At 36.1% G+C, this 22,411-nt stretch overlaps 1 protein-coding gene across 1 annotated transcript in view; it reads left to right on the top strand.

Moving 5' to 3' along the window:
• Positions 1-16,454, top strand: part of vdrb (vitamin D receptor b) — a 29,160-nt gene extending 12,706 nt beyond the window's left edge. The window contains exons 4-9 of the mRNA XM_073851423.1: positions 374-558; positions 2,208-2,307; positions 6,259-6,445; positions 8,128-8,279; positions 10,496-10,612; positions 10,723-16,454. Coding sequence (XP_073707524.1) covers positions 374-558; positions 2,208-2,307; positions 6,259-6,445; positions 8,128-8,279; positions 10,496-10,612; positions 10,723-10,976 — 995 coding nt within the window. The 3' untranslated portion in view covers positions 10,977-16,454. The remainder of the gene's footprint in view (positions 1-373; positions 559-2,207; positions 2,308-6,258; positions 6,446-8,127; positions 8,280-10,495; positions 10,613-10,722) is intronic.
• The last annotated feature ends 5,957 nt before the right edge of the window (positions 16,455-22,411 follow it).

Below are 22,411 nucleotides of genomic sequence, written 5' to 3'. Positions count from 1 at the left end.
TAAATAGTTTAATTTTTATTCCCAGAGACTGATAATAATTAATAATAATGCTTAGATTAGTTGGGAAAAAGGAAAAGAAACATCCAGTAGTTTTAGCTGTTTTAGAAAGGGGAAAAAGATATTTCTCAAGTAAAAATGGTCTGATGGAATTGTTCTCCCTCTTTTCAGTGTCTATGAGACTGAATTAAATTAAAACTATTGATTAAACTAAGCTCTATCAAACTATACTAAAGTAAATTATAATGAATTATTGTTGTAATATAAGACTAACATGATTTTTAGTGTCTCATTTTTTTTTAAATCTGTATTTTACCTGTAATAAAATTATATTGTATGAGCATAGTAATGATACTCATCTGTCTTTTTCCTTCAGTTATACTGACGGATGAAGAAGTTCAGAGGAAAAAGGACCTGATCCAGAGGAGAAAGGATGAGGAGGCGCAGAGGGAGGCGCAGAAGCCGCGGCTTTCAGATGAGCAGCGCAGCATCATTGATATGCTGGTGGATGCACACCACAAAACCTATGACGATTCCTACTCTGACTTCTCACGCTTTAGAGTAAACTCTTCATCGTTATCTTCATTTCATCCAGTTTTAAGATGTTATTGTACAAAGTGCCCAATGAAATTTCAGACACTTCAGTAGCACTCAAAATCTGTGTAAAGGCAATTCGGTATTATATTTACAGTTGAGGTCAAAAGTTTACATCCCCCTTTCAGAATCTGCAAAATGGTAATTATCTTACAAAAGGCATGTTATTGTTTTAGTACTGACCTGAATAAGATATTTCACATAAAAGATGTTTACATGTAGTCCACAAGAGAAAATAATAGTTGAATTTATAAAAATCACCTGTTTCTAAAGTTTACTTCCTATTGATTCTTAATACTGTGTTACCTGAATTATCCTCAGTTTTTTTTTTTTTTTTGTTTAGTGATAGTTGTTTTTCAGTGTTTTTGTGTATTTGAACCCTTTCCAACAATGACTGTGTGATTTTTGAGATCCATCTATTCACACTGAGGACAACTGAGGGACTTATATGCAACTATTACAGAAGGTTCAAATGCTCTCTGATGCTTCGGAAGGAAACGCAATGCATTAAGAGCTGAGGGTGAAAACTTTTTAAATTTGAAGTTCAGGGTAAATTAAACTTATTTTGTCTTCTGGGGGGCAGTACTAAATGAAAAAATATATTTAGTCAAAATAAGAAAAATGTACACACCTCCATTCTGTTCAAATGTTTTCACCCCCTGGCTCCTAATGCATGGTTTCTCGAGCGTTTGAACCTTCCGCAATAGTTGCATATGAGTCTTTCAGTTGTCCTCAGTGTAAAATAGATGGATCTCAAAATCATACAGCCATTGTTGAAAAGGGTTCAAATACGCAAAATGCTGGAAAACCAAAGAATTTGTGGGACTTGAAAGTTTTTTACAGCAGGCAGTTTAACTGTTCCGGACAAACAAGGGACTCATGAACAACTATTACTAAACAAAATAACACAATATTAAAAGCCAAGGGGATGTAAACTTTTGAACTTTTTGAAGTTAATTTTTTTTTTATAAATTCAACTATTATTTTCTCTTGTGGACTATATGTTGTGAAATATCATATTCAGGTCAGTACTAAATAAACAATAACATGCCTTTTGTATAATCCCTCTTATTTTGATAAATAATTAACATTTTACAGATTCTGAAAGCGGAATGTTAACTTTTGACCTCAACTGTAATACATAAAATGTAAGTTATTCCTGTGATGTCCAAAGCTTAATTTTCAACAGTCATTACACCAGTTTTCACTGTCACATGAACCTTCAAAAGTCATGCTGATTTGGTGCTCAAGAAAAATTTCTTATTATTATCAGTGCTTTTGTGGAAACCATGATACAATTTTTTTAAGAATACTTTGATGAATAGAAAGTTCAAAGTTCACTTTTGATCAATTGAATGTGTCAGTATTGATTACTTTTAAAATAAAAACCATCTTCCTAATCCCAATCTTTTGTACGGCGGTGTATACATGATATCCCAAGTGTTTGCTGTATGTCAAGTAAATCCCATTGTTTTGATACTTTGTTGTACGATGCAGAGATATTCCTACATTTTTAATTATTCAGATGCTTCTTGGGTCCACTTTGTCTGTCATTCTTAGGCATCCTTTGCTAATTTTTTCAGTGTGTTCATATGTTTGTGTGCTTTGTGTTGCAGCCTCCAGTTAGAGAGGGTCCAGTTACACGTAGTGCCAGCCGAGCCGCGTCTCTTCATTCACTATCAGATGCCTCCTCAGACTCCTTCAGCCATTCTCCAGGTGCCACACACACACGTATACAAATGCACACAAACACTCATTTGTCCGTAAATCACCTGTAAAGTTTCTTCTGAGAAATGTTTTTCAGCCCAGTGTGAGGCGCGGGCAGCCGTGTGTGTTTTGTGTGTTGGGGGGTTGTGTGTCTTAAATGCACAGCAGGCTCCGTCCATCTCACCATGCCTGACGTCACAGGAGAGCCGCTCTAATGACAAACAGACTATTCACATGCGTACACACACACACACACACACACACACACGGCTCATCCTGGAAGCAGCAAGTTGTTTTTGTTACTTACATAAATATAGCATTTGTTATAATCCTGCAGTACACACTATGAGTACTTAATTTTTTAAATAAATTACCAATTACAAAACTGTGTTTTTAATAATAAACAGTTCAGGTTTATTTTCTGACTGCTGCTGATTTAATTAATCTTGAAAAGTGTTGATTACAGCATTACGTTTATGTCTACTCGCGTTGTATGGAAGCGTGTTGTTTTGCAGCTGTTCTAATATCTTGGCATTGTTTGCTCTGTAGGCAAAGTGTAAATAAGAGATTTATTCTGCTATGTTGACAGCTTTGTTTATTGTTATGAAGGCTTTTGCAAGAGTGCAGAACAGTTCGCTGACAGTCAGTGAAGTTGTGCTGAGCTGCGGGCTCAACCATTCACGTGTACCTGTGTAAACATGCACGAAAGATGTCTTAGCGCAAGCTTTAGTAAGCATTAATTACAAATTTAGATTAAAAAAATCCAAATTAATAAAAGCAGTTGCAATATCAAGAAAAATAATCAACGGCAATTAGAGCTGGGCGGTATGACCAAAAATTTATATCACGGTATTTTTCAAAATTATACGGTATCACGGTATATGACGGTATTTTTTTTTTCATGCATGACTAGGTGTTACCCACATTTCCTAATAAATTAGAGAATAATTACTGCAGTATATTGGCTTACATTGACCGGACTAGTATTAACCCAGGTTTGATTGGTCTCACAAAATGCTGCTGTTCACAAAGAAGTGACAGTGGCACTCATAATTGTAATGAGGTGAAGAAATCAGAATTCATGATACACAGTCAAAATACACAACACTTTATTGTGCATTCTTCACAAGTTCACATTTACAAGTCTACGCGTTTCTCTTCCAGCAGGAGGCGCTGTCAGAATGGTAGTATACAAGTAGCGCAACAAATGATTTTGAAACGTGCAGCGCTCATATTTATTCAATGGATAGCCTTTTGAAGTTTCATCGCAATTCTTGTCTTTCACTCCCCACATTTTAGACCACCTGAAATCATAATTATGACTTTCATAACCCCCTAATAACACTGCAGTCATCAATGAAAATTAAGAGCTTTATTTAAGACTTTCAAAAACAAACCTTACACGAAATACGTTTATTTTTTATTTTTTTCCCCACCATGTTCGGGGCACAAGAAAAATATTAAGGGACTAAATTAATATCAGCATATGAAGTATAATCGTCTCTCATTGTCTGACAGAATGCACATCAGATGCTGAAAGTCAGTTTTTACTTTCACTTTAACATATTGATCAGTTTACACGTTGCTTGTGTGATATCCATTGGCTTTAAAACATAAATATTAATAAAAATACAGTATATAGAAAAGACATATCTTTAAAATATTGCGACGTAACACCAACGTAAAGCCATTGTTTTTCTCTCACTGAAAGCTACATCTGTCTGCGCACAATGCGCCGATCTCTGCTCTCATCACTGCACACACGACTGCAGACACACCCCCTCTTGAAATTTCGGCATTACAAGTTTTGCAAATCGCTAACCCTGGGTCTTTCTCAGATATACTGAAATACGTCCACACCTCAGATGTGTTGCTTCAGACAAGCACGTGCAAGCTGCGGTTTCTGTTTCTGTCAACATACGTGTTCCCAGCGCTTTGTACGCACACACTCACCGGTATTGGGGTATATGAAAAATGAATATCATTAAAAAAAAAACACCGGTATTCGGTATGAAAAGGTATACCGCCCAGCCCTAACGGCAATGATTTTACCCATAATTGTGCAGTCATAGTACATGACAGCTAACTTAATGTACACAAAATTGCTGAAATGAACTTTTCCACAATATTTCCTTACAATTCACTAAAAAATTTAAAATGGATGTTGTTTGTTATTTGGCTGTATTATATAAGGCTGTTGGCAGATTTTGGAACAGACACAAGGGTAGGGTTGGGTATCGTTTGAATTTTATCGATTCCGATTCCACTTATCGATTCCGATTCTTTTCGATTCCCAGTTTCGATTCCAATTTTGTAAAAAAAAAAAAAAACAACAAAAGTCAAATATTAATATATCAAACATGTTTATTTTCAGTGCTTGCTTGCAACATATTATTTTATTACAGGGGTTCTCAACCTTTTTTTTTACACCGGGGCCCCCCTCCTTCTCGGGTAAATTGTGCAAGGCCCCCCTATGCCTGACAAGGTGTTTATTTTTTTTACCTTTTATATTAACCAAAACATTTGTTTTGCCTTTTTGTTTTTCTACTTCATGTTATAAAATAAATTCAAACAAACTTTAAATTAAAGCTATACTTTTGAATTTAAAAGAAAACCCTTTGCTCTAACATTTTAACATGTATATACATATACAGATTTAAAGCTCCTGAATTATTTAATGCAGATATTCTTCACAACTTCAGATTACTCTTTCTTAAGTAAGTGAACCTGCCAAACAACAGGGAGATGCCAAAATACCACTCACTAAACCTGTCCTTTTGAACTGGACTGACTGAATATCTACTGTTTGTATTTATTATAAAATAAACATATAAATGAAAAATACAGCAAATACATTCTAAATCTGTTTATGCTGGTGCTTATATGTGCATAAACACCACTGACCCTTACAAGATCCACCTCTATGGGTAAGCATTCATTATAAAACACTTACAGGACATTCATTTTGACAACTATGCAAATATTTTGAAATTTCACACAAAAATACTATGGATCAGAGCCCCGAAATCATGAATAGTTTGTGAATCAACAGTGTGACTAATGTACGTTACTATTACTCTGATCATCTTTGCCTTTACATTAACGGGAGGGTTTGTTTCATGCAGCCAAGAGATGAAGTAGATACCTGTCTTCCCGCGGGGGGGTATAAGTTACTTTATGTGGGCTTTTGCGGGCTTAAGTGGGACGAAATAACATACATTTCTGCTGGAGCGGGTGGGCGCGGGAATAAAAAAATCCGTCCCTTGCAGATCTCTAAGATGAAGTTTGCGTGCAGCGGTAGCTTTGCTTCGGTTTTTACAAAGTGTAGCCACACTTACGAGCGCTTCCTGCGAACCATCTAGTAGACTGATGTGTGTTTACATTACCACGGAAGGTCCTGGCAGATTGCTAGATGAAAAAAATGCACCCAGGAGTCGATACGAGGAATCGAAATTTTAATTTTATAACAAGTATCCGATTCTTTATCTTAAGTATCCGATTCCAGAATCGGAATCGATTTTCGATTCCCAACCCTACACAAGGGGGAGATAAAGCTTCTGTTAATCAGCTAAGTGGACGCAGTTATCGGCCAGTGTCTCAAAATAATGGGCCATTTTTTTCTCATTTTTACTTGCCTTACCAGCTTTTTCACTGGCCTGCCACAAAAACAATAGTTGATTTTATTCAATGCAAAGAAATACAGTAAAATCAAAGAATGATCACTTTTGTTGGCATCTGTTTAGATTGTAAATCTGTTAGTCAGTGTTCAGAAAATGCTGGAAGACTTCCAGTGTAACTGTTACATGGATTGTTGAGTTTGAAAGGTTGCTCATGAAGCAAAGCATTAATCTTTTTTTTGTTGTTGTTGTTTCCTTTCTCTTTCTCTTTCTCTTTCTCTTTCTCTCTCTCTCTCTTTCTCTCATTCTTTCTCTCTCTCTCTCTCTCTCTTCACATCTGTAGAGTCCGGAGATCGTAAGATGAATCTGAGCAGTCTGTTGATGATGTATCAGGAGCAGGGTTTAAACTCTAGTCCAGACTCAAAGGAGGATGAGGGCACTAGTCTTTCCATGCTTCCTCACCTGGCTGACCTGGTTTCCTACAGCATTCAGAAGGTCATCGGCTTTGCCAAGATGATTCCTGGATTCAGGTAAAGTTTTGTATTTGTGTATCAGGCAAAAATTTTTAATTCATAAATTTTATTTAGAATGGCGGGTGAAAGGAATTTACTTAAATGCAATTTGAAGAAATTCAGCAGTAGCTAGAAGGAATTCAGTTGTACAACTGAGAGAATTTTGCTGCACAAAAACAGCAGCAGAATTTTTTTTTAAACAACAGTAATTTTGATTAATACATATGAGTTCCATATTGTTAAATTTTTCTGATTTTAATTTTGCTGTAGAAAACCAGAAAAGAAAAAAAAAACATTTAATAAAGTCAATACATTTAAAACAATTGCTCTGGTCAATTGTAGTGTGCAGCAAAAACAGGGTCTTAAAGGGATAGTTCACCGAAAAATTTAAATTTGCTGTTAATTTACCCACCTCCAGGCCATCCAAGATGTAGGTGACTTCTTTTTTTTTTCAGCAGAAGAATAAAGAAGATTTTTTGCTGAAACCATGGTCTTTGGTGATTTATAAAATGTCAATAGCCCTGTTCGGACAGTAATTGTTTCTCATGGGGGACATAAGTTGTTTTCGCTATTTACTGGGGGTAGGCTTTGATTTTATTGCTGTCCGAATCCAGAATGTTGACGTTTATCTCTCACCAGCCACGTAAAAATCCCTGTCTGAATTACCTAATATGCTTTAGACAAGTAAAACATTGTGTTTTACTTCAATATTGTCATTACCTGATTACTTAAACAAAATGTCATTACTGATTACGTAAGCAAATCAGTTATTTGAAACATTTAATTAAATCACGCTTCCCAAACCAGCTCACTGAAAATAATCAGATTTCCTGTTTGCCTGTGGATTACAGGTAAAGTTTTTGTATATAATGTGCCGCTCCTTGCACAGACTGATCATTTCGCTTCATAAGGACTTAAAATATTGTCAGGAGCCACATGTATTGTTTTTGTTGCCTGTATATGTTTTTTATTGTTAAAGTGAGGGTGGCCATTGGCTTTTTATGAATCACCAAGGACCATGGCTTCAATTAAAAGTCTTCGTTACTTTTCTGCTGAAGACAAATAGTAAATTTTAATTCACAGGGCCTCGAAGGGTCTTAATGAAGGATATTCTCTACATTCTTTTCATCTGTTTTAGTGGTGATTGTTTGTAGAAAGTTTCACCTTTTTCCCAACAGGCTAATGTTGACTATCGTCTATTTAATTTCCTAAAGGAACATAAAAATAGGCTTGACCTTATAGACCAGTGGTTCTCAATCCTGGTCCTGGAGGACCCCTACTCTGCACATTTTGCATGTCTCTCTTATTTAACACACCTGATTGAGATCTTCAGCTTGTTAGTTCAGTTCATGGATCTCTACTAATGAGCTGATAATCTCAATCAGGTGTGTTAAATAAGGGAGACATGCAAAATGTGCAGAGCAGGGGTCCCCCAGGACCAGGATTGAGAACCACTGTTATAGACTGTCACTCTCAGTACATGTTTCTTGCCTGCCTCTGTGCACTTCCATGTATTTCCCAGCTTCCTCAGAATGTGCGTACATACATATGCATTACGGACCGCATGTTGCTGTGGTAACCATAGGAGTGTCATGTTGTCTGCACTGAATGCACCCACTCCCTCTACATCTGCCATTCACAGAATCCAGCAAGTGCCAACATTTGACGTGTGTGCGTTTGTGTCTGTTTGTGTGTCTCAGAGAGCTGACAGCTGAAGATCAGATTGCTTTGCTCAAGTCCAGTGCTATAGAAGTGATCATGCTCAGGTCCAACCAGTCTTTCAGTCTGGAGGACATGAGCTGGAGCTGTGGAGGACCCGAGTTTAAATACTGCGTCAATGATGTAACAAAAGGTACACGCAAACAGACTTGCATTGTTTCATGCGTTGACATGCGGTGGTTCCAGTTTTGTTATTGTTTACTAAGACTAAATTAAAAATCATTTTCATTAATTGAAATAAAGCTGAAATAAAAATTACAAGTTAAAAAGGTTAATTCGCCTAAAAATTTAATTCTGTCATTGTTAACTCACCTTCATGCCCTTCCAAACCTGTAAGACCTTCGTTCTTCTTCAGAACACAAATATATTTTTTGATTAAATCCGAAAGCTTTCTGACCCTGCATCAACAGCAACGCAATTGACACATTCAATGTACTAAAATTAATAAAACTAAAGCTGTAATAAAAATAAATTAAAAACTAAATAGAAATTTTAAAAACCAAAAAATTAAACTAAACAAAACTAAACTTAAAACTTGAAATAAAATGAAAATATGAAATTCGAAATATTGATAAATACTGTAATAGCATGTGAGCATACAAAATAACACTGAACAGTTGCAAATTATGTCAAGGTTTACTTGGTATATCGCAAAGAAAAGATTTCATTTTCTTTCTTTTCTTTTTTTTCTTTTTTTTTTTTTTGTCAGCAGTAGGTTTGTTGAATTTGTGAATTTTTTTTTAAAATGAATTTTCTCAAAATAATTTTAATTATTATCCCAGTTTTACACATGGAGACAATAAAGTGGCTCCCAAAATTGTGGATGCCAAGCTAAAATTAAAAATCCATTTACATCTTTGTTTTGGATAACAAAACATAAAACTAACAACTTTTAAAAGAATATAGTACAAACATTTATAGTAACACTTCAAAGTTCAAACTTCACATGCTTTAGATATCACGAACTAATATTAATAATTGTTTTATAGCATTTATCTACGTTAATGTTGTATGTTGTTAATTCACACTAGTTCCTTTAATTCATTTAAAATGTTTAAACTGTATATGTACACATTAACATTAGCAATTTGCGTAAATATAGATCAGTACATGAAAGTATTGTTTGTTTCATTAAGTTTGTTTAATTTAATTATGTATTAAAGGGATAGTTCAACCAAAAAATGAAAATTTGATGTTTATCTACTCACCCCCAAGGCATCCAAGATGTAGGTGACTTTGTTTCTTCAGTAGAACAGAAACGAAGATTTTTAATACTAGTTTTACAGCGCTAGTGTTAAGTATAAAGAAATGCATGTTAGTATACAGTGCCTTGCGAAATTATTCATTCCCCTTCATTTTTTTCACATTTTGTTATGTTGCTGCCTTATGTTAAACTACTTTAAATTACTTTTTTCCCCACATCAATCTACAACTCCCTACTCCATAATGGCAAAGCAAAAAATAGGTTTTTAACATTTGTGCAAATTTATTTAAAAATAAAAAACTGAAAAGATCCCGTTGCATAAGTATTCATACCCTTTTCTGGGACACTCGAAATTTAGCTCAGGAGCATTCATATTGCTTCTAGATTTTACTACACTTCGAGTGGAGTTAAACTGTGGCAAATTCATTTGAATGAGTATGATTTAGAAAGGCACACACCTCTCAGAAAAGGTCTAACAGCTGAAAATGCATATCAGAGCAAAAACCAAGTCCTAAAGTCAAGATAACTGCCTGTAGAGCTCAGTGACAGACTTGCGTTAAGGCAATGATCTAGGGAAGAGTTCAGAAAAACATCTGCTGCATTGAAGGTTCACAGAAGCATTATCCATAATGGAAGACGATTGGAACAACTAGGACTCTAGAAAATGTCTGCCAGCCCCCATCCAAGCTGACAGAGCTTGAGAGGTGAAAAGGTGAGGCAAAGAATGGCAGATAATTGCCAAATGCAGATGTGCAAAGCTTGTCACATCATACCCAAAAAGACTTGAGGCTGTAAAGGTGCTTCAACAATGTACTGAGTTAAGGATATGAATACTTATGCAATGTACTTATTTCAGTGTTTTGTTTTTAATAAATTTGTAAAATTTACAAATCTGGTTTTTGCTTTGTCATTATTATGGTGTATGGAGTGTAAATTGATGTGGGGAAAAACTAATTTAAAGCAGTTTAATATAATGCTGCAACAAAACAAAATGTGACAAAAATGAAGGGGTATGAATACATTTGCAAGGCACTGTATATTCAATCAGGTTCATAGTCAATGTGATGAACAACACCTGTAGTTGGTCTTTGTTAATAATGAGCCTATTAAAATCATCCTAATTTTGTGTATGTTTGGGGGCACAGCTGGACACACTCTGGAGCTGTTGGAGCCTCTGGTGAAGTTTCAGGTGGGCTTGAAAAAGCTCAGCCTACATGAGGAGGAACATGTGCTGCTGATGGCCATTTGCCTGCTGTCTCCAGGTCAGCTTGTATCACATACACACCAACCATTAGACAGACTGTGATATCTCACATGTAACAAGCCCGTGCTTGCAAATAGCAATCTCACTTGTTTGTTTGTGTGCTCGTAGACCGGCCCGGGGTGCAGGACCATGAGCGAGTGGAAGCGTTGCAGGACAAGATATCTGAGGTCCTGCAGGCGTACATCCGTGCGCATCACCCAGGGGGGCGTCTGCTCTACGCTAAGATGATCCAGAAGCTGGCGGACCTCCGCAGCCTGAACGAAGAGCACTCCAAACAGTACCGCTCCCTTTCTTTCCAGCCCGAACACAGCATGCAGCTGACCCCTCTCGTGCTGGAGGTGTTCGGCGGACAGGTCACTTAGCAACTTCACCCGAATCGGAACAAGACACGCGGGTCAAACGGCGTGACCCGGAGGGTTGTGGAGTGAGTGAATGTACGGGCAATCACCTTAAAATGCATACAGAGTTTCCAGGACAAAGTTTGTGAGTAGTGTGTGTGTAAGTGTATCCCCTCATCATTCACAGATCGGCTAGGGAGTGCCATAGATGTTTCCGTTTGTTTGTTTGTTGTTTGTTGTTTGTGTGTATGTAAGGAAGACATTCTTATGAGAATGTAATATGGTCATAGTGTTTTTCACTGTGGCAACTCGATACAGTATATCTTACTGTATTATCAATAGCCAACAGTATTACACTGCATGTGTAGGATGAGTGTGTGAGTGCGTGGTCCTGTTCTAAACCTCTGCATGGTCCCCAAAGCGCTGTCCACTACTGCTGATGTCCTGTCTCTTCACCTCCTGCCTTTAAATGCACAGGGTTAAAAGTACTAATGCAAGCACACAGCTCTAACTCACCCCTCGCCTAGGCACTTAACCAATCAAACGGCAGCTCCGGCCCCCCTTTCCTCTGCCTCCAGAGCTCTGATAGGTCGCTGAACAATGGCTGTCTTCTCTACTGTTATTTGCCTGTGCTGTGATTGGCCAATAACCTGACGCCTCTGCAAAGTGGTCAGTGCGGCATTAGCACTTGCCACACAGCTAATCTGTAAATAAGACTCAGTATCTATATTCGTACCTTTTCAAATCAGTGTAAATAGAGTTTGATATAAGCGCTTCTTGTGGCTAATGGTAGAATCTAGCAGAGGGAGACCCTGCAGCCCTGGCTGGTTATGATGAATATATAAACAAAGACTGCGATCTAACTGTGCGTTTATGCAAACAGGAATCATGGGTTATGTTTTAAAAAGCTGAGCGCTTTACCTTCTGCCTTTACAATGTAACCTATAGAGTTACATATTTCTCAACTCTTGCATTCCATCATTCATTGTTTTTCTTGGTAACACTTTTTTTCCGAATTAGTTCAACTAATTATGTTTTTCCCTAACAGAGTTTTACTCTTCCTTAGCTATCAGTTATTTTCTCATGACAGCTGAATCCTGAATGCTTTTTATCATGAATTTTTTATAGTACATTTTCACACAAGCAAGAGTTAAACGGCTACAATAAAAATGTCTGGGTCATATTTCAACCCAAAATAAATTATAATGAATATCATACATATTACAATTATGTATTTTTTACATTTTAAAGAGCAGGTTATATGGTTTTGTTAAAGTGCCCTAATATTGTGCTGAAGCCCCCTACAACATTTGCAAATGCATCTAAGGTCAGAAAACATTTTAATTTTCTCAGAATATACATTTGTACATAGTCATTTGTCAATGATTTTGAAACGGTTCGTTCGAAGCAGCTTTAGCATAATGTCTGTAAACCCCTCCCATCCATAAGCCTACTCTGAACTGATAGGTCAGCCGGCCAAGCCTGTTGTTTTTGGCACAGAGAGGAGTGTGAGAGCAAGTTAGCAAGCGCTACAATCTGTGTTGCCAAGTCTGCGGTTGTTTTTGATGTCGCTGGTTGAAGCAACCCCAGTAATGTCATTTTTAGCCCCTGGGGAATCTGACAAAAAGCGTGTACTTTACACCCCGGAACGTGGCTTTTAATGCCATTGGTTTTGGGGTAGCAATTAGGCAGGTTTTGTTGTGAAAACTTGGCAACCCTGAGCATGCAACTTTACATAAAACAATTATATAGTGTTCCAGTCCGTTCTTAAAATAATGACATAAAAGACATTTGAACACTTATGCAATTGAATCGTGCCCGCATCTAAAGTTTAGCTGCTAAACTGTAAACACTTAACGAAACCATAATAGTGGATACGTTAGCCGAGTGCTAGTCTCGCGTAGCCAGACCTTCAGACTGACGGCTGAAGGTCTGGAATTCATGGCAGCTTGGCGATCAAATTCAACTAATCAGATGACGACTTCGACATTTCTGAAGTGTTTCCAGTTAAGCGTACCATATGCATCAGACGTTTAGCCAGCGTTCCGTGGGCGTGACGCCTGAGGCTGAGACTAGCCGAGTGCTATCGTGCCTAACTGATGAAACAACACCGTTTGTAAATCAAAATAGATTAGAGAAGCGGTCCTCAGTAAAATGCTGTGATATCATGAAACAAATTAATTTTAACCACTGATTCTTCACATCATCATCTTTCAGCAATGAAAACAAATCAGACTTGCGTTCACAGCGCAAAACACAGCGTCTTTTCAACATGATGTAAATACACTAACTAGCGGAAGTGTTTGTGGGCAGATGGGGATTATGCTAATGTGTTACTGAGTGACATGGATTGGTGACAGGCAGAATATTCTGAAATATGACTTGTTAAAGCAATTCAGAGTCAACTCTTTCTTTTGAGAGACAATGGCCCGGTTTCACAGACAGGGCTTAGACTAAGCCAGGATTAGGCCATAGTTTAAGTAATTTTTATAAAGCTGCTTAGAAAAAACATTACTGGTGTGGATTTTGAGACAAAACAAAGGCACTGATATATTTTAAGATTAGTCAGTGCAAATTTCTTTCAGTTAAAATGGCTCAGAGTTACATTTTAGTCTAGGACTAGGCTAAAGCCTAGTCCTATCTTTATTTATAATGCATTTTTTTTTTATTAACAACTGCAGACTGTTTACACTGAAGGATAGCTACTTTACAAACGTAAAAATATATTTTCTGAAAACCCATATGACCTGCTCTTTAAATAATATATCTTTTCCCTTAATATTACCTTGACTATTTTTTTTTTCACATTACTGTATTCAAAAATCTTGAATGCTTGAAAATTGACCCTTTAAAACAAATGTTTTTTGTTTTTAACTGAACTAAGACCTGATATCTTCCTGAAAGGTTTGTTTGTTTTGCTTCGATTGGGAATTGAGACTAATTTATTTAATTCTCACGTTTTTAAAGTACCTCAAAAAAAGCAGCATGCTGGATAATTTATGATTTTAATTTTCATTATTAGTAACTGCAGTGTTACATGCTACCTGGATATATCTGATATTTTGTTGGCACAGGGAGGTTCTTCAAAGCATATTCTAATTACAGTATAACACATTCTCGTCTTATGCTGGTTGTTTTAATCTAAACAGTTATTACAGACCTCTAATTCCATGGTGGCCATGGTATAGACTTTTTTTTTTTTTTGCATGTCTTTGGGCACCATGTTAATATCACACAAGCCACTGCCTGCATTGTGTCCTCTAAACCAAACACAACTGCCTTAGCTCAGCCTCAGCTGTTCACACTTAATCATTTTTATTGATCTTTTTATGCTTTTGGAGTATGTAAGAATCCTTTTTCTCCACTGTGTATAATATCTGTAAGTGATATTTGCGAGACTGTCGCCAAGGGCTCCTGGAGTCGCATTAGAGGGCTGATGCTTACAGAGTTGCTTTATTTATCTCGTTCTCTCCACATACTCTCTTTTTTTTCTAATCACATCTGATTCGTATGAATCTTCTTCTCTCAGTCAGGGCTCAGGGTCATTAGGAAAAACTTTTCTGTGGTATGAGAGTTAATCATAGTTAATGAAGATTGTCTGTAGGTGTGAGTTTGGTGTCGGAACTGGGTCGACGATTTAATGATCACGTAAGCTGATTTTAACTACCTGGAAACTGCAGTCGCTCGGAAAGGCGCAAGCAGTGCGAGTGTGTATCTGTGGAAGCGTGCGTTTATGAAGTGAGGGCGATGTATAGCATTTATCTATACACCAAGTATATTCATATATGTTTGGGTGTCGCATATTCGGCCCCGCATTGATGGGGAATGTGTGCTTTTGTGTGAGAAGGAGAAAGAGTGAGAAGGTTATCGTTTCCTCAGTATATTACTATTAAATACCTTAGTCATGGCACTTAAAATTTAATGATATGGAAGGTTTGCTATATATATCTATGAGTATTACTTTGCAAATGTAAAAGATTAAAATATTTTCTTGTAGACTAGTTTTGATATTCTGGTATCAGTGTACAAGTGGCGGCACAGGGCAGAGGGTTGTATGTGTATGTGTGGGTAGATATGCAAATATAGGAAAGTACGACTGAATGCTAACCTCTAGCCCAGTGCGGGCATATATATAATTTTTTCTTTCATGATCTTATTGCTCTTTCAACTGTCTATTTTATCGTCTTCATGCCTTCTCTCTATACTAAGCTGCTCAGTACTTTGTGGGATGAGGGTGTACACTCAATTTTAAACTGGAAAACGATGAAATCTTCCAGTCTTGAGCATTTTTGTAATCATTCACTTGCTTGTTTCGTTCGTGATGAACGAGTGAGAAAATCCCTGCAGCACTTACCATAAATCTAGATCAGACAAACCAGGCCAAAATGTCACGTTTAAACAGTTGCAAAATATACAATATGCATGGTGATGATGATGATGATGGTGAGACATGAGAAAGACGAAGATGAAATTGATGTTGGTCTCTTTTCCGAGTCCAAAATGTAACCATAACAAACTACCTCTCTGGGGAACAGACACATTTGATTTGTATTTTTTTATGATTCATGTTTGTATTTATTGCTGTGCAGTGGCTCACATGGACAACCCAGTACCTCATGTATGAATATCACTTAACAACAAAGACGCCTTAACAGCTGTTTTATCAGATTTTTTAAAACTATTATTATCTGTGTGTACAGTATTTGTATCTTTAGCTTTCTTCAACTCGTTGAAACATTCACATACATGGACGGACGGACAGACAGACAAGACAGACACCTTCACAAGAAAGCTGAGAGCTGTTAAGGCGTGGTCACTTCCATGATTGACAGTGTTCAGTTGCTGCTGGGATTGGTTGGCCATCCTCAGGCCCCTCCCCTTCTTTATTCTGACTGCTCAGTTGGATTTTGCTGCTCCGCAAAAATAATTACACAAAACCTGTTAGAGCACGGCCTTCTCTCATTTTCTCTTTTGGAACGGCGACGTGTCGAGCGGACGTCATCTACTCAAATCACACTTCCTCCTACTTTACCTCATACGAAAACACACATACACTCTACAGTCAATACCTCATGCCAGGTCAATCCTAAAATGGAGTAGATGATGATTCCGATTGATGACGGGTGGGCTGTGACAAAGGGAAATGAAGAGAGACGTGATCTTTACCTCTCCTCTTCTGTCTGGGCACCATTGGACAGGAGATCAATAGAAAGTTTGTGGCACTAAATGGCTCATAAGTGCAGAAGCACTTCTGTCTCTGAGTGAATGGGTACCATAAGGAAAACTGTAATACAAATGCTAGCTGTTTACAGGCTAACAGTAGTATGCCTGCTCACCAGGACAAAACCAGTTGAATATGACCATTCATGAAACGGTTAAAATTGCCTGTTTTGTTTTCTTTTTGTTTTCTTTTACATCATAAAGTATTGTAAATTCATGTTCCTGATTTCATGTAATATTGGTCAAATGTTTTACAAATCAATAAAAGAATATAATAATAAACACTGGTTACTTTGATTTTCTGTCAGACATGGGAAGAGTGGGGTAGGCTGTGTCAGCCTATTCATTTAGAAAAATGAAATATTGCTAAAAATATGTTAATAAAGGGCCTATCAAATATAGCTGCATGTAACATCTTTTATCCTCAAACCATTTTTGTTATTGAAAATAATTTCCACATGGCAGATATAACAAACTTTGTCTAGATATTACATATTATATATATTTTTCTGCTAAAATGTCTATTATCCACATTATTTTTCCCGTAAGCTATTTAAGTTTTATGTCCGAGGCTTCTGGTCTCATCTCTTCCAGCTATTTTTAGCTGTACGAAAGAGCTTGTTTTGCTGCTTGATATTGCAAACTGTGTCTGACCATATAATTTTAGTATTATGTTAATTATGAACACGGTGGTTTGAGTGCAAACAGTTTTACCGTTTACTGCAATTTCTCGTCTCACACATTCACAGAAAACAACTTCCTTCTGCATTGAAAAAAAAGGTGGATACATTTCTCCAAGTGTATAATATTTATCTACAGTCGAGGTCAAAAGTTTACATTACCCTTTCAGACTCTGCAAAATGTTTATCATTTTACCAAAATAAGAGGGATCATACAAAATGCATGTTATTGTTTATTTGGTACTGACCTGAATAAGATATATCACATAAAAGACACACATAGTCTGCAAGAAAAAAAAAAAATGAATTTGAAGATAAGGGCAAATTTAACTTATTTTGTCTTCTGGGAAACATGTAACTATCTTCTGTAGCCTCTGAAGGGCAGTACTAAATGAAAAAATATATTTAGATAAGAAAAATGTACACACCTCGATTCTCTTAAAGTTTTCACTCCTGGCTCTTAATGTATTGTTTTTCTATCTGAAGCATCAGTGAGTGTTTGAATTTTCTGTAACAGTTGCATATGAGTCCCTCAGTTGTGAAAAGATGGATCTCAAAATCATACAGTCATTGTTGGAAAGGGTTCAAATTCACAAAAATGCTGGAAAACCAAAGAATTTGTGGGACCTAAGGAATTTGACAAGGGACTGATGAACATTAACCAAAAAAACAAACAAACAAAAACAGCTGTGGATCATTCAGGTAAGAACACAGTATTAAGAATCAAGTGTATGTAAATTTTTGAACGGGGTCATTTTTATAAATTCAACTTATTTTCTCTTGTGGACTATATGTAAACCTCTTTTATGTGAAATATCTAATTCAGGTCAGTACTAAATAAACAATATGCATTTTGTATGATTCATTTTATTTTGGTAAAATAATTTTACAGATTCTGAAAGGGGGTGTAAACTTTTGACCTCAACCCTATTTAACTGTAAAATGATAACTCTATTGACAATTACAGAACACATTAGGGAAAAATTTGCAAATGCTACCTCATTCTGCCCTTACTCCTTACTATTGCTATGTGTTAGAAAGGTAGGCCTACATTATACCAAACCATGCGTTCATTTATCTTGAAAATGAATTATATTTGTATGCTTGCTCAAAAAATATAGATGCCTGAGATTCACTAGGTTATGAGAGGTTAGCTTTAGTTGTAAAATTTATATAGTACACAAAGCTGGCAATATTCACCATGGCCTAGAAACATTTTATCTGTACATTAATTTGCATAGACCAACCAAAAACAATTCAGCTCACTTGCATTTCATATTTATGGTCACTAGATGGAGGTGTCCTACACATACTGAGGCAATCGGCCTGAGGGACAGACTATTCTGGTACTGTTTTGCAGAGTATCAGCTGTGTGCTAAACTATCGCTGCGTCCCAATTCGCCTACTTATACTATGCCCTAAAAGTATGTACTCTTTTTGTAGAGAAAAAGTACATACTTTTGAGTATGTAGCAGAATAGTAGGCAGTCTTTGGGACATACTACTTCGTCATAACTGCTTCTTTAACGAACGCTCTGTTGCTTAGTTACCTGAATCCTGTCACTGTTTAAACTGCCCTGTCAATCATCACAGTTAACATTATCTACATTTCGTTTTAATTTGATTTCCTACCGTATTAGAGAGAAATGAAGAGGCACGTTATTTCACGAGTCTTTCATGCCGAGGACTCTGCTCTTGTGTTTGCATAATTATGCCTTTAAACGTTAATGACCAAACCTATCATTATAAATGTTCATAATGTTGCTGCACATGAAATATAACGCGGATAACATTAATAAAATATTTTTATCAGGTTACACAATGATTATTTATCACTCTCAAACCCATTTCTCTACCTGTCCGTTGGTCGTGCATATCCTCCATGTTTGTAGTTTTTTTAAACTTTTTATGCGTGTTTGTAGTTCTAATCGAATCCTCGTTCACGGCGCAATGTATTCTGGGCAATATTAGCCGTTAGAGTGTGCATTGATCCGCACTTCGAATTCCGAAGTTAAGTAGTAGACCATCCGGGAATCTTTGGAATACTTTTTTGAACATACTACGATTTGGGACATACTAATTCTATTTTCGAATACTATTTAGGACGGATAGTATGCGAATTGGGACGCAGCTTATGTTCCTCTTTACTTGTCAACTGGAACTCCAACGTGAACAGCGCTGCCATCTTGAAACGGTCAGGAAATCTTTTTAAATGGCAGACGACAGAGATGCTTCAGTATGCTGTGTGGACAGCAAAAACCCATATAATAGATTGATTGGCAGTGTGATAATCTTCTATTTTTTGTCATGCCATAATGTGGGAAACCATGAAATTTGCTACAGAAATTTTGTTTTTAAACAAATTCATGGGAATTTTGCAACATGTAAAATCCAGTTACTACGCCAAACAGCGTTTCGCGCCCTTTTTTATATAGGGCGACACACGAAGGGTCGTTCAAAAGGCTTCCTCTGTTATTACAAACTTAATTTTGTTTTCTGATAAATTTAAAATATTACAATGCTTATGATGGTATGTAGTCTGCTTTAGTAAAAAATGTTTGGTTTAAATAATTGTTTTGTATGTTTGTGGACCTTTTAATCTGTTTATTTAATGAACACTAGTTTTTATTAGTATTAGTCGTCATTAGTATTAGTTTTAATGCTGTATGTTACCTGGAATATGCAGAATTTATGACAAATTAAATCTTGTGAAACTCCATTGGAAGCGATTGTTAAAGACTGTAAATACTCTTTTGAATTTATAGGTGGCTCTTGACCTTTCCAGTATGGCAAACACGCAGATGTAGAAAGGTAATCAGCAACATTTGACATGTGCATTTATATCTTTGGCTGCATTCGAATATGCATACTTCCCTATTATATAGTCGACACAAAGTAATTACTAGCACTGTCTAGTACTACATTTGGTTTGAAAAATATGTGACCCTGGACCACAAAACCAGTCTTAAGTAGTCATGGGTATTTTTGTAGCAATAGCCAAAAATACATTGTATGGGTCAAACTGATGAATTTTTCTTTAATGTCAAAAAACAATAGGATATTAAGTGAAGATCATGTTCCATGAAGATATTTTGTCAATGTCCTACTGTAAATATATCAAAACTTGTAATGTGCATCGCAAAAAGCTTTATTTGGACAACTTTAGAGGTGATTTTCTCAATGTTTTTTGCACCCTCAGATACCAGATTTTCAAATAGTTGTATCCCGACCAAATATTGTCCTATCCTAACAAACTATACATCAATGGAAAGCTTATTTATTATTAATTCATCTTTAAAATAAGATGATAAATCTGGTTTTGTGGTCCAGGGTCACATATGTTCTATGTAGTATAAATATGGGTAAATATGCCAGTAACTCCATTAATGGGATAGTAGGTATGGACGTAGTGAGTCACCTGAATGCTTTTTACATACTGTTTTTCAAATATTATGAATTCAGACAAAATACTCATTTCTTGCACATTTCGCATAGTAAATAGTATGGAAGTAGACATAATAAAATGCAGCCATTGTCTTCAAGTTGCTGTCATATTGAGATAAAGAGCTCTATGAGAGCAGCTGCTGAACCAATATTGGCTGGATGGAATGGAAGTGGAATTGCTTGGATTGAAATTTGAGTGTTTTATTTTATTTTTTTACCAGTGATAGATCTCATCTTTTAAGCACCTCTCAGATATCCATTACAGATCAGACATTTTTATCCAGCTGCATGAGTACCTTCAACTCATTGTGGTGAGTGTCTGTGTTAGAGAATGAGGAGAGAATGGAGTTTATCAGGACGCACATTCACAGAACGCTCGTTAGCAGAGCGTAGCTTGATTTTCGTTGCCATGCGGGGAACAGGAGATAAGATGTGCCATGTGCCACAGAGTAGATGGTCGGTCGTTACCCCGAACCCAGGAGGAGAAGGGAGGGGAGACTGAGCCGAGGTCAGTAAAGCCATGTGACGAGTGGTAGATTTCCCATCAGGAAACTGTCTTCAAACCGTCTCCAAAATCAGAGATGAACCTCTCTCCATGCCTCGTATTATTAGCGTTTTAAATAAGACATTATAGGCAAAGAGGCAAAGTCATATCTTATGTTTAACTTTATAAGTAATAAATTGATTCTTGGTATTGGTTATTATAGTAAGTTTCTTTATAGACTAGTATATTTACGCTTTGTTGACAAAAAAGCTATTTAAACTTTTTTTACTGCCTAGAAAAAAATGTATCTACTGACTTTTAGTAACAACATGCCCCACAGTAGGAACCCGTTGTTTACTGACACCGATTTGAGAAGAAGTATACTCAAGAATATTGTTTTGAGAAATGAAATATCAATAAATTTTAAAAGTTTAAAACCTACACTTTAGATTACGGAACACTATTCACTACTGAATATATTTCTTATTAGCATGCATGTAACTAGCATATTGGCTTTTTGTTAGTGCTTATAAACAGAGGTGGGTAGAGTACCCAAAATCTGTACTCACGTAAAAGTACAAGTACTTATGGAAATATTTACTCAAGTAAGAGTAAAAGTAACAATCTTAATAGTTACTTGAGTAAGAGTAAAAAAGTATCAGATGGATAAAGTACTCAAGTAGCTAGTTACTAGTTACTTCTGATCTGATTGATATGAAGTGAAAACCCTGAATTTCAAACTGTTTGGAAAGCTTCCGCACACCTCTCCTTGAAAACATAGGCTGAGGTAAGGTGTTTATATATATATATATATATATATATATATATATCGGGCAGGTACTGGTAAAATTAATTTAGCTAGCCCAAATTAAAAAAAAAAAACCTTTTTTTTAAATATAGAAAATCAGATAGGAGTCTAATCAAAAATGTTTTTAATACACAAATCTAAACAAATATCAAGGAAGTAATTTTATTTCATTATATTTATTTCATTTAGTGTATCTGCAGAATTTTAAAATATTGATTTAAAGCAATTCATAACCATTTTTAAGATCTGCAAAAGTAAAATAAACAGTAATGGGATTGGACAATGTAAAGTAGAATATTAAGCCATAAAATGGCATGATTTCAAATTCAGATACAGTTTCACACAAAAACAAAATATGTTACACTATGGCATTTCATCCTGTAAAACATTAAACGGGATAAATTGAGTATATAATTTATTATATTTATTTAAAACATAAATATTACTGTACTTGTTTAGATTTTTAGAAGGCACCTTAACTTTTTACATTTACAACTCTGTGTTTGCTGCATAAAAACATGGGTCGATAACTGCAATCATTTGACCATAAACAGCTGAAAAAATGTATTGGAAATGAAAAATTATCTCTCTGTCACGAGGGGGCGCTTTAGGAGTGCTGAAATATTACGGTTTCCATAGTAACAGCTGTATACGCAGCAGTATTAACGCAGTTTTGTCAGACCAGGGTATCCGCGGGGTTTTAAACAGTATTAAAAAGTGATAAATCAAAATTGTCAAATTTAAGGCCATTAAAAGTATTAAATGTGGTCTCAAAGGTATTATTTTTTCCAAATTAGGTATTATTTTTTCAGACTATCAGGTGT

This window comes from Garra rufa, chromosome 12, assembly GCF_049309525.1.
Source record: "Garra rufa chromosome 12, GarRuf1.0, whole genome shotgun sequence".
NCBI classification, from domain to species: Eukaryota; Metazoa; Chordata; class Actinopteri; order Cypriniformes; family Cyprinidae; genus Garra; species Garra rufa.
Note: the sequence above shows the minus strand (reverse complement) of the source record. Positions and strands in the feature narration are given on the sequence as shown.